The following is a 13,863-nucleotide window of genomic DNA, read 5'->3' as shown; positions in this document are numbered from 1 at the left end:
TTATCTATCAAGGATACTTCTTCATCGGTAAATTCGACAAGGTATAAGTCTATGATTGGTGGTCTGTTATATCTAACTTAGACTAGACTTGATATTATGAATGCAGTAAGTATTGTTTCAAGATATCAAAGTAATCCTAAAGAAAATCATGAATGTGCCGTAAAGAGGATATTCCGGTATTTGCAAGGAACAACAGAATATGGATTATGGTATTCTAAAAATGATGATATCATTTTATGTGCATATACTAACTCAGATTGGGCAGGAGATACTGATGACATGAAGAGCACTTCTGGTGGAGCTTTCTTTATGGGAAAGAAACTGGTTTCATGGATCAGTAAAAAAAAATCATGCATTTCTTTATCTACTGCAGAAGCTGAGTATGTTGCAGCAACAACTAATAGCACCCAAGTCTTGTGGATGAAGCAAATGTTGAAGGATATCAGGGTAAATTGTAGTGAACCGATAGTTATCCACTGTGATAACTCTGCAGCTATTGGCATGTCTAAGAATCCGGTATTTCACTCTAAGACTAAGCATATTTCAATAAAGTATAACTTTCTGAAGGACAAGGTAGAAGCAAAGGAAGTCAAATTGGTTTATGTGAACACTAAAGAACAGATTGCAGATATATTCACTAATCCACTGTCTAAGGAATCATTTGAGTATTTGAGAGATAGGTTAGGGGTTTCTGCCCCTCCTGCAGAGACTTGATTGATGAAGTTTGTCATCAGTCCGACATGCATTATCAAAGACATTATTCATTCCGACACTGATGAGTGGTACTACTACTCAGGGGGAGTAGTCAGCTTTGAGATTCAAAAGTTTATATTATTGCTTTGATATTTTTTGTCAGATTTTTGGCATTGATGTCAAAGGGGGAATGATAGTAATGTGAAAAATCATTCAGAACCTTACAAAGATATCTATTGATTGGTGGTTGTCTTCCACAGGGGGAGACTTGTTTGACATTTCTTGGTACTTAGATTTTTTCACATCTAGTGTTGCCATCAATGCCAAAGGGGGAGATTGTTGGCATAATGGAAGAATTGATTATGTGTTGCATTGATGTCAACACTAGCCATTATGATTGGTTACTGATAGACAAGTTTTGGTTATCGGTATAAGATCTAGTGTTACCGACAGAAGAGACTATCTGTTGGACACTTCTGGCATGTTTGGATCAAGTGAAGTATATTTGATTTCAATTGTTGGTCAGTGGTATTGGCCTGGTAATCGGCTGCTATCATACACTCTGGTAAACCCTTACCGGCACTGGTCTAACAGAAAATGCATTCCTCACCTAGGCATCATAGTAAAGAAAAGGCTTTCAAGATTCCCTTCAATTTGCAATTCTTGCATGTGTGGGCATCCCATTCAAGGGAAATGGCATGCAAATGAAGGTCAAACATGCAAATTGACTAAGCAACATGCAAGATGCCCACCATCCCAAGCCTTTACGAGAAAATATGATTCTTCACTTCTGTGTGGTATCATGAACAAGTGTACAAGTGTCAAATGAGAGGGAAAACATTCAAATTTGAATTTTTGAAGAGTAGAGATTGCCTCCTGCATCTGGAAATATAGGGTTAGGCCACCCATAATCCAAACTTGCAACATAGATATAATTTTGCTTAATGATGATGGCTGAACCCACCTTTGAGATGCTCTTGCATTAAATGCTCATTAATATTTAGTATTTTTAAAGATTGATAGATGGTTGCCTAATTATTGTGTCAATATTTTTATTTTCCAAAATTTCAAATTGAATGCATAGGTAAGGTCATTTTAAGTGCCCCTCTTTACCAAATTATTGCTTTTTAGTAAGACAATCTAATTTGAATGGAAAGCAGTAACCTGATCAATGATAGTTGTGCTGTAATGAAAACCTCAATTATTTTGAGAGTAATTTGATAAACATGCCAAAACTAGTTCAAGTGAGAAACAAAATATGCCAAGAATATGTATTGCTTTAACAAGCTATTTTTTATTACGTTAATCAAATGCACATTTGATAGGTGCAAAGAAGAAACATCACAAGGAGACAATAGCTGCAAAACGCCGGGAAAGATCTCTACGTCGTGGAGTTGATCTAGAATCAATTAATCATGTGAGTTGGTCGATAAATATAGCTATATATATATTCTCGATTGTTTAGCATGTTCTATATCATTAATTTAATTTTTATAATATTTTAATATTCTTTGTTTGCATATATCTTGTAACTTTTCAAATATATAGAATTTTGATTTGCATGTTCTTTACTTTGAAATTCATTATCTTCAGAGTTTGGAAAAGATGGTGCTAGATTCAGTTGACATGGTAGCATTCCAGCCAATGCATAGTCGTGATTGTTCACAGGTAATACATTTAAATTTGAAACATTGTTTGGTTGTAAAACTATGAAAATTATGATCTGTACATCCATCTTTTTTATATCAGTTCTAAAAGAGATGTCTTGAAGTGCTCATGAGTAGCTATGGTTCTTTTGTCTTTAGATTATGAACTGTAGGGAGCGAAATGAGGAATTTATATGGGTTTTGTGTTTGCATTTGTAGAAGTTAATATAAATAATTCTTCAATCCATACATTTGAAAAATTGTACAGACTCGAATTTAAAAAGCCAAATAAACTATTTTTTTGGATTACAAGTAAATTACACAAAAAAATTGATGTTATTTAATTTTGAACAAAAAGGAAATAGCAATATGTTAAAATTATCCAAAAAAAATTGAACAAAATGGTAATAGTAGTACTTGAAAAATTATTCTCAAATTATTTCGGTCGCTAATAACATTGAAGAATTACACTACCTTATTAATAACAATCAAGGATCTCCATGCACGCTTTGCAATTTTAAATTTCTGAAGTCTACAAGGGTTTGGAGTCAATGGATTTCTTAGTTGGGGGACCCCTGTTGAGACATGGACCAGCTAGGACTCGAACCTAGGACCTTCCATACGCTGCTGGAGTGCTCTACCACTGAGCTACTAGCCCCTCTTGGACCAATCCATCGTCAGTCCGGGTGTGGCTTATTTCCAACACCAACAACCCCCCTTAAGCCACACCTCTCGTGTGCTTGGGGCTCCTAGCCTGGACCTGGCTCTGATACCATGTTGAGACATGGACCAACTAGGACTCGAACCTAGGACCTTCCATACGCTGCTGGAGTGCTCCACCACTGAGCTACTGGCCCCTCTTGGACCAATCCATCGTCAGTCCGAGTGTGGCTTATTTCCAACACCAACAACCCCCATGGGCTCCCCCATCCAATGCCGATGCTTCTACGGCAGCAAAGGATGAAGCAAAGAGGAATAAGGTGTTGTCTTCTTCGTGGTGATTGTTCGGTATTTAGAAAAGGCTCCTATTTCCTGTCCATATGGTCTTGACTCATTCTTTTTGGATGAGGATCTTGTGCCCTATGTTGATAAGCTGGTGGGTGCTAGATCTCCAAATATGAGCAAATCCAGGGTTCTAGACTCATTCAAGGTTTCCTGTATGGTGGAATGGCCGGAGGTTGTGGCTCTTGGCATTTTGAAAGATGAAGCAATTGCAGTTTTACGATTGTCCCTATTTGATAAGTTTCTTGCTTTTCGACCTAATATTGATCAAGTGAGGAAATGGGCAGATGCAGTTTGGAAGCTAAAGGGTAGTTAATATTAGCACTATGGCTAATGGCCTGTTCCTTTTTAGCTTTTTGGTTCAAGAAGACTTGATTAAGGTGCTAATTGGTGGTCCTTGGTCTTTTGACAAAAAATACAAGAATTTCCTCTCTTTATGTAGATGGAAGCGTGGGTTTGACTCGTCGGATGATCTAGGCTTAGTGGTTCCAAATTGGGTTCACCTCTCGAGGTTGGCTTTGGAGTTTTGGAATTACAATTTTTTTTAGGGTATTGCAAATTCCTTCGGTAATCTACTTCTTGTGGACAAAGTTACACAATAGAAATCTAGATTGGTGTTTGCTAGAATATGTGTTGATGTGGCAATTAACACGGTTTTGCCTTCTAGCATCTTTCTAAAATCAAAATATGGTATGTGGAACCAAACCATTGAATATGAAAATGCAAGGGCTTTTTGCTAGATTTGTTAGAGATATGGTCATTTGAGTGATAACCATAGAAAACAACTTATGGCTAGAAATAGAAGGGTGGTTGGTCAACAAGACTAGAATGTTGTCCCAAGTCTTTGGCTTTGGCAATGGATATGGTCAGATAGGTTGAGAATATGGAGGACAAGGATATGCTTTTGGATCGAAACCTGAATGAAAAGAATATGGAGGAAGTCATGTAGAAGGCGGATGATGAGTCTAATAAGGTGCAAGACAAGGCCAGTCCAAAGGAAAAGTTACAAGAGATAGTTGCTTTCCTTGCACTTGCTGTGGACAAGGAATATGACTTCGAGATACGTTTTGTAGGTTTTAGTAAAGAATAGGAGAAGGTTGTACCCCAAAATAATGTCCTTGTGAAGATACAATTTGCTTCTCTGCTTGAAAAGGAAGAGTTTGTTAATGGTGAGGGTTATGTTTCCTCTCCTCCCTCAAAAATATTGGAAGATGTGTTAAAGATAATAGCTTCGGTCAGATAAATATGATCATGAATAAGACTTACATCATCAAAATATTTCATATATGTATACCAATATACATGGTAATAATCATTGAGTTTATTATTACTATGTACATTAATATACATACATAATCTTTCCATGAATAAATTAAATGATATAATGATTGATCATATATCGACTGTCATCTCCCTAGTATAAAATCGAAAATCATGTATGATCCACTCACTGTTGATAAAGTGTATCGACTATCTTCTTCGATCCAACATAAATCGATAATGTGTATCGATTTATCTAAATTGATTATGTGTATCGATTAACTGACTTTTCAATTTAACATACCGATTGTGAATCGGTTGTGTTAATTGAATAGTTAACCTCCGAAGATGAATTGATATCTATTTAATTGTTTGTAATGGCAAACGAATTGTTAATGCCACCGATTATGAATCAGTATTAGTTTATAACAATAAACGGTCTACTAATACTACCGATTATGAACTGGTATTGGTTATATTAGATGGACAGACATATCGGTGGAGAGACATGCCTCCACACGTGTGGAGACATGCCTATCCATCGATGTGCCTCCCCATCTAATATATATGACTCACAAACAGATTGATGAGAAGCGTACCAAAATCAATCAGTGCAATTCCAAGAAGATCGATCTTATTCTAAACACAACGATAGTTGTGATATAATCAGCAGCACTTGAAGTATTGTTAAAACTTAGGAATTCAATGTATCTCGTGAACATACTATCTCCCTTCATCCTAGTAGCAACCTGCAAGAATCATAGGTTAGGAAGATCATCAATTGGGAGATAATAAATTTAAAAGACACCTCTATTTTATCTACTAAGAAATCTAATCTACATTAACAAGATGGAGAGATTGAAATGGAAATTGAAATTAAGGAAGTTTAGAATGGTGGATATTTTCGAGTCCTAATCAGGATAATATTACCAAGGCTACTATTTTGGATAATGTTGGCCTTTTGTCTAGTTCTTTGGATGGGCAGAGTAGAGATTTGCAAGAATCCCTCTCCTTGTTGGGATTCGGTACTAATGCAATTCAGACTCCTGTGAAGTTGTTGGATAGTAATTCGAAAGAGGAATGGACTCAAGTCAATGGTAAACCAAAAAGAACAAAAAAGCAGATGTTGGAGGAGAAAGTAGACAAGGAAGACCTTAGAGGGGAAACTAGACCTTGTGATGTTGCTCATATGTTGCCTCTAGAAAATAGAATACTCTAGATAGCCTCTTGGAGCCTAAAAAATAGAAGAAATGATGTTGTTTGTCAGGATGCTTTGCCTTCTTGTGTCACTATTAGGACTATACTGATTATTTTTTCTTTTTTTGATATGATAATCAACCAAACTCTCTTGAGGAGTGCATCATAGGCCTTCTTTTGTAGTTGGATGACTACATGTTGGTGTACGTTTTATCATCTACCAAACATTAGAATAAGATACCCAACGGTATTCTATCCTCTCTTGAAAAATCACTGCTGATTCCAAGGTCCATATGTGCGAACAAGTGACTTTAGTGGGATAGCTACTTGGGTAGTTGTTGTGACCATTTCACACATCGCCCCATTGCAAATGGGGACCCTTGCTTTTTGCTTTTTTAGGGTTTGTTTTTTTTGGTCTTTTAGGGTTTTTGTTAGTTGGCTTTTGCATTTTGAGTGCTGTCGGGGAGATCAATAGGATAGTAGGTCCTGAAAATTTGTCTAAGTCTGGAATGTCCTGATCCTGAAATTTGACTAAGTCTGGAAACTGAAAAACCTCAAAAAACTAGATTTTGCTATATAACTTCTGGAGGTCTGAAACCACTCTCAAACATCCTAAAAGTATATATGGAATATAACTTAAAGTATAAGAAAGAAGAAAGATAGAAGGAAATGTCACTTATACTTAAATGTTATATTCCATTAAAATTGTCCTGATAGAGAGTTCGAAAAGTCAAATTTCGCTCCTGTCCTTCACTGAGGATCCAGAGCGAATTTCGCTCCTGTCCCTCCCAAGAGGACCAAGGTGAAGCGCTCTTGTCCCTCACCAAGGGACCAGGGCGATAATACTTATTTGAGCCATTCCTGACCTTGTTTGGACGAATTAAGACATCAAAGGCATGGTGAAGGACAAAATGAACATGATAGAGCATCCAGACTTGATCAAAGACAATGAAATGATGGAGTTTTGCCTAGAAGGTCAAATTCGCTCCTGTCCCTCACTGAAGGACCAGAGCGATTTTCTTTATATGCACAATTTTAGACCTTTTTTTGGACATTAACTTTTATTCATAGCATGAAGCAGGATGATATCTTCCCTAGCAAAGACATTTCATGGTGAAAAGTGAAGCATTTGGGCCTGGAGGACAAAAATCGCTCCTGTCCCTCACTGAAGGACCGGAGCTTGAAATCCAAAATTGCCTTGTCCTTGAAAGATTTGAACGATTTCGCGAATTGAGAAGATCAAAGGAGATACATTTTATCAGTTGAATATAACTTGAAAGCGCAATCATGAGGAAAATTGACCCTAGAAGCAAAATCGCTCCTGTCCCTCTCCCAGGGACCAGGGCAAATTTAAGTGATAGCTCCCGTCCCTCTCTCAGGGACCAGAGCGATTTTCCTTATAAGACAGGTTTTGGGCGAAAATCAAGTAAGTGTTAAGTTTGAGGCAAGCAAAGGAGGCGTAACGAGTCCGTTGAAGATAATTTGAAGATTGTAAAAACGCCAAGTGAAGCCCATATTGTCCTAGGCGCTCCTGTCCCTCTCTCAGGGACCAGAGCGATTTCTTCCTTAGACAAATCTCTCGCCAAGATGAAGCAAATTTCATGTCAAGGATGAGTGAAGGGGAGCATATCGGATCCATTGAAGATGGTTTTAAAAGTTAGCAAAGCATGATTGAACCTACAAGTGAAAGTTCGCTCCTGTCCCTCAGCCAGGGACCAGGGCGAACTCAAGGTTATTTAATATTCCCTCCAAGCTTAAATCACTCCAAGCTAAGACACAAAGGGGCAATGATGTTTGGAACGCCTCGGAGAGGAAGTAAAGTATCAAAGACCGTAAAGGTGATGGAAATGCCCAAGTTCGCTCCTGTCCCTCTCCCAGGGACCAGAGCGAAATGTTCAAGTGTGTCCAAATTTAAGTTGCCACTCACATTTCAAGTGTTCGAAAGGGAGTAAAGAACATCATTTTGCACTGTGAAGACAGTTGCAAGTTGATATAAACAAGGATGAGCACAAGGAACAAAGGTTCGCTCCTGTCCCTCACCAAGGGACCAGGGCGATATTCACTCAAATATCAAATTTGCGTTGTAAAAGACGAGTAAAGTATGCATGGAATGAATGGATAACATTGTTACTTGCCTTGCGATATAAATTGGTGATTAAAGAGACAAAGACCCAAGGGAAAAGGCAAGTTCGCTCCTGTCCCTCACCAAGGGACCAGGGCGAAAGTACTTTAAAGCTCACTCCTTCCACAAAAGGGACGAATTAAGCTCAAGATTCCCAATTAAAATGCTATTTTGGACGTCTAAGACATGACTCTGAACATGAAAAACAAGAAAAACAAGGCCAAAATGAAGGAGCGCTCCTGTCCCTCTCCCAGGGACCAGAGCGATGTGGTTAGTGTCCCTTATTCCTCCCATGCTTAGGTGCCAATATTTTCGAATTACATTGAAATGCCAAATTCGATAAAAATGTGAAAGATTTAATTAAATTGGTATTTAAAAAATAGCGCATGGACATTCAATAATTAATTTAAAGCATTTAAAAAATCGAAGTTTTTAATTACAAAGGCATTTAATTAATTATTATTAAATTAAATTTAAAAAAAAAGGGAGCGCTTGGGGTATTATTTTGCAAGGTCGGCCCCCTCTTTTATTAAATTTTATTTGTTTTTTGGGCCTATTTTCCAAGTCGGCCTAGGGGCAATTATCAAGATGAGCGCCTATATAAGAGGGGTGTGTTGAGCATGTTAATCCATCTTTCAATCATTTGTCCAAGTGCGATTTTGAAGGAGCAATGAAGGAGTGCGAAATCTGGTCCAAGAAGGAGTACGAGTTGAAGGCTAGAGGTGGAGCGAATTTTCCTCAAGACATTGAAGGCTAGAAGTGGTGAAGTTGATAGAAGAAGCACATTTTGAAGACTTTGACCACATTTTGCCTAGCAAACTTGCTTAATTTTGCATCTTTTCTTAGAGTTAATTCCCAAGTGGAGGTATGGCGAGATTCTCCTAGTCTCAATTTTGAATTTTGAATTTTCAATCTCAAGTGGCTTAGTTAAATTTAGGAAATGATAATTCAAAGATTTATCATGAGGTTTCCTAATTTAAAACTTAAATCCTCTTTCTAGTCTATATTTCCACGTTGCAAAACATGTTACTAATTTTGAAATGTTGTGTAGGTATCAAGATGGCGACTCCAAGCTCGAAGGATCTGCAAGTCGGAAGGTTCTCCTCAAGAAAAATCAAGCCAGATCAAGGATGGTCTCCTCAAGGACGATCAAGCAAGGACAAGGGCGGCCTCCTCCAATCCAGCGTTTCAAGGCGAGGTACATCATCATCCTGCAAATCAAGGACACAAGAAGTCAAAGCAAAGGGTTCGTTGAAGAAGCAGATAGTTTCAGAAGAATTAATTAAAGCTAGCTTCTCAACAACATCATGTTGAATATTTACCAAGTTACAAGTGTCAGACGAGGTGGCATCCTAGTCATCGCTCATCCAGTCAGTGTGGTCCACCTCAGCATGCCCAGATTCGATGTACCTAACTCATGGAAGGTGGCACAAACTCCGGTGTACCTACCCCGGCTATCCATTGGTCGATTTTTCCAGAGAGGACATGTGTCCAAGCAATACAATTTTATCATTGGTCAAGCATTAAATGTTATGTAATGGTTGTAACAAACCCTAATTAGGGTTTTCATTGTAAAATCTTGGCCATTGATATCGAATTGATCTAAGCCATCGAATTGTATTGAGGGCACTATATAAGCCCTGGCATTTCATTTTGTAAAGGCATTAGGAATTAGAGAGAATAGGTTAGTTGGAAGAGTTAGAATATAGTTGATAGAATAGCAATTAGAGTAGAGTAGAGAGAGAAGGCAAAGATTGTTGCCAAGATGTTGTTGTAAAAGACTTGTAACTTCATTGAAGAAATGGTGAAATTTATGGGTCGATTCGACAATTTGCATGGTCTTTATACTTCTCATATTTGATTTCATGTTATTAGATGAGTGGAAGAAATATGCTTGATTGAGGGTGAAATTCGCATATCCATACTACTAGCAGTTTGTTGATTGCAGACTTGCCTTGTGTAGTCAACTGGAATCATTCAGCTTAAGCTTAACTTCAATTGTCGCTTCTTCATTGATATGCGTCAACCTGATGGTGTCTATGCCTGCGGTGATGATTTGAACATCATAAAGCTTCCCTTCGAAGATCGCACTAGCCTTGTGGAGATGGTCCTGCGATGTCAAAACAAGACCTAGTTAGAGTTTCATCAAAGATCAATCATTGCTCCTACATTCTTAGTATTAGGATTAGATCCTCTCTTCGCCCTCATCCTTTTTCCATTTTTTCAAATCTAAGCTAGTAAGAGCCTGTGTTCCAGCAAAGCAGATCAAAAGTTCAATCATCAAATGTAAGTCCCCTTGTGATTCCAGCAAATCACATCATACCACTGGAGCTTATCCACACGTAGAGACCCTACTAAAAAGAACATTGGAGTCATCCTAACTGATCCTTCTTGCGATATCTTCAGCAGTTAGCGACTTTATTCAAGAGAGGATAAGATGCCTTTGGGTATTTTATTCTGTGTATGATTGTGTACAAAATACACGTCAACAGTAGTGTATGCTGAAAATCTCAAGGGGGACTTACGTTTACGAATGTCTTTTAAGCTTTTGGACTTGGATGGATTTATCAATTTTTAGGCTCTCTCTCTTTTTTTTTTTTTTGATTTTCCGAGATTTAGACTTTCAAAAAAAAAAAAAGGGAAAAAGGGGATAGGGTTTAAGAAAGCTGATCTAAACCTACGAATTTTGGAGACGGTATTAACTGGGTGCTCTGGGGAAACCGCACTTTGCTTCGCTACACTAAGGACAACTACACAAAGCAGGTGCAATCTTGGACGGGTTGTGCTTATGATCGAAGTTTTGGCATACACATGGGATATGCTCAGACTAACTTTGCATAGTGAAATGGAAATCATCCATTCACCAAAAGTATGAGCAGAGATACACCGTTAATTAATACTCATCAAATCCTTCATTCAATTCTAACAACTTTGAAAGCAAATCTAAATTAACTTTTAACTAATGTGTTGAGGAAATTGAAACCATGCTAATCACTCAAATAACAAAGATTACAAATCCTTAAGAGAAAGCGCACATGTAATGTCTTATTTGAAAAAACGACCTTCATGCAACAATATATCAAAAACCTCACACTCTGCAAATGAGAGGAGGTAGCCTTATATAGTTTCAGAAAATAATGAACAACTGAGATCAAACAGTGATCAAGGGCCCATTGAAAGTTATAAATCCTATTTAGAGTTTCCAAAAACTCTATTAGTTAAAGTGAACAAGAAGAAGACAAGTGATGCAGCTGCTATTCTCACTGGGTTGAGTGTCTAGTTTCCCCTTTTGTAGATTCAATGTATCTGGACACAATAAGCCGCACCTCCTCTAGGGTCACACTTGGCAAATTGCTGATTTGGAAGTCAACCATATCCATGTCATCGATACAAGTGGCGAGAGTATCTTCCCAGCCGAGTGCTTGTGTCAGGAAATCTTCGTCTATGCGCATGAAGCTCGAGACTCTGGAGGGATTTTCCTTGAGAACTGGCCCAGTAACTTTGAAGAAGTTTCCTTGAACTTTGGCCCTCAAATTGTCCGCACGCAGATGCTTCTCTCGCACCTCATCCTGCTGTAATATCTCAACTGCCACAAGGAAAACCTTGTCTTGAATATCTCTGACGGTTTTTTCAATTTCTACACACTTATCCTCAGATTTTCTTAGAGATTAAGCCCTTGTAACCAAGGTAAAGTACCAAGTGCTGAAATCATACAGGTCACCATGTTGGATGACTTTCTTGTTTACAAGATCTTGCCGAGTAAGTCCCCTGATTTCCTTCAGATATGGAATAATCCTCTTTTGAATATCTTCACTATCTCCCAAGCTTCAACCATGTCTCGAATTCTGCTCAATAAGGAAGATGTGGACTCATGTGCTGCTATCAGGTTCTCAATGAGTATGTCAACACGTTCTGAGGCATCCTCAGTCCATTCCTTCACTTCTTTGAAGGTTGCCTTCATGTCTTCATACTCCTTTAATGACTCTTGCGGAAGAGGTATGCGCAGAGTAACAAGTATCTCATGATCAAGTGGCTTAGTTAGATGGAGAGCATATATTCTCCATTGTCGATTCTCTTCTTCAACCTTAATTCTTTTCTCCTTCTCCTTGGCTAGTCTTGCCTTGATGGTGTTGCAAGAATCATCAAAATACTAGACCTCTTGAGCCTGAGTAGGCTTACCCAACTCTATTGTAGTGATCTTATAATCTTCCGGAGCAACATGTCTCGAGTTTTACCTTCTTTAGGTACAACTACCTGCACTGTTCTGAATCCTGTATTATCTCTTTGAATTAAAGAGAATCTCTTGGCTGGCTTGGGCGGTCTTATCTCAATCAGTTTACTCACCATAGCCAAGAATGCTGCTGTGTTCTCCTCTAAATGATCCTCTTTAGGAGCCTGAGCTTTTATTCTTTCCTTTAGCCAATCTGGAATGGTTGACTACTCCATGCCACTTTCATCAAACATATTCTCTATTTCTTTTGGTCTTGTAACTATACCATCTAGGAACTCCCTTGGAGACTTAGGTTCTTTAACCTCTACATTCTTAATAGAATCCGGCTCTTGCGCTGGTTCTTCCATTACCTCTTCCACTGAAGGGGAAGGAGCTCTTACTCCTATATCAATATTCATCCTCTGTTCATCAACTGTAGCCTTGATTGGAGCAGCGGATGCAACACTTAAGGTTGACTGACCCTCGTCAGATTTATATTTTCTGCCTGCATCTCCGACTACTTTCTTTCCTTTACCCCTTAGAGAATTTTCAGTGGGTTCTTTCCTTTTCTTGGACCCAGCACTTGACGAAACACCATGGTTTGAAGACATTGATTCATTGGTCCCCATGAGATCATATGTGAGATTGGTACCTTTGGATTTAAGATCCTTCGCCTTCTCACTTGCCCACCATTTCGAATATTCAATTATTGGTCTCATAAGGTCACTCAAGTCCGACCTTTCAGAATCTGACCAATTAACCAAGGCAAGGGACTCATTTCTCAGTTTGTCAAAGTGAGGCTGCTCAAACTCGGGATCCTCTTCAAGTTGATCTGCTACTCAAAATACTTATGTTGCTCTAATCAAATTCAGGGGAAGTCTGGACCACAATCTCTTTCTGATTTCAAAACTGTCAGCTGCATCAGCCCAATAGTCTTCGAGATCCGGTCTATGCTCAAATATTTCACCATCGACCCTTTTCATCTTGTGAAAAGGGTCAAAATGTGCTGTAGCCTTATACTGGAATAATGGATACCAAGCAAGCTCCTTTTCAACACTAGCAGCAGCCTGTGACGATGGACATGTCTCCAATCCATTTCCAATAGTGAGAGTGTCAGAGTTTGGATCAGAGTTTGGATCAGATTAGATATTTGAGTAGTTTTAATTTATTTCTAATACTTGGTTCACAAGTAAGTTATATGACAATGAATTCTATGTGCAGGTTGTTGCTTATATGAAGAGTGTTAATGCATGATAGCTTCGGTAAGATAAATGATTGAATGAGATATAAATGAAGTCTCTCATTCAATCATTTATCCTATCGATAATTATGATGAATAACTTCAAGCCTTCATTTGATAAACCATTCTTTATTTGTATATGATCAATCTAATTAGTTCGATCAAAATGCTTAACTGTCAATTATCATTCTATAGCATAGAATCCCGATTTAATATTGGTTACATTATTTGTTCACCAATTATTAAATCGGGTTAACCATTGCAATCCGATTTGTTTCGGTTAACTTATTTAATGGTAAACAAACAATTATCGAGTAAACCAAACATCGATTAGCATCGATGTTAACATATGTTTGCACCGATTGATATCGAGTGATACACCGATTAATATCGGGTGGTAGAATAAACATACACCGATTGTTATCGGGTGTTAAGACAAGCATACACCGATTGTTATCGAGTGTTAAGACAAGCATACACCGATTGTTATCGG

At 38.2% G+C, this 13,863-nt stretch overlaps 1 protein-coding gene across 3 annotated transcripts in view; it reads left to right on the top strand.

The window, feature by feature from the left end:
* Positions 1–13,863, top strand: part of LOC131045282 (uncharacterized) — a 96,313-nt gene that overhangs the window by 37,255 nt on the left and 45,195 nt on the right. For all 3 annotated transcript variants that reach the window (XM_057978840.2, XM_057978842.2, XM_057978841.2), the window contains 2 exons: positions 2,019–2,110; positions 2,287–2,361. In XM_057978840.2, the coding sequence (XP_057834823.1) occupies positions 2,019–2,110; positions 2,287–2,361 (167 nt within the window). The remainder of the gene's footprint in view (positions 1–2,018; positions 2,111–2,286; positions 2,362–13,863) is intronic.

Source organism: Cryptomeria japonica, chromosome 9 (genome assembly GCF_030272615.1).
Source record: "Cryptomeria japonica chromosome 9, Sugi_1.0, whole genome shotgun sequence".
NCBI classification, from domain to species: Eukaryota; Viridiplantae; Streptophyta; class Pinopsida; order Cupressales; family Cupressaceae; genus Cryptomeria; species Cryptomeria japonica.
The sequence above is the reverse complement of the archived record's forward strand: the minus strand, read 5'-3'. Positions and strand labels throughout refer to the sequence as shown.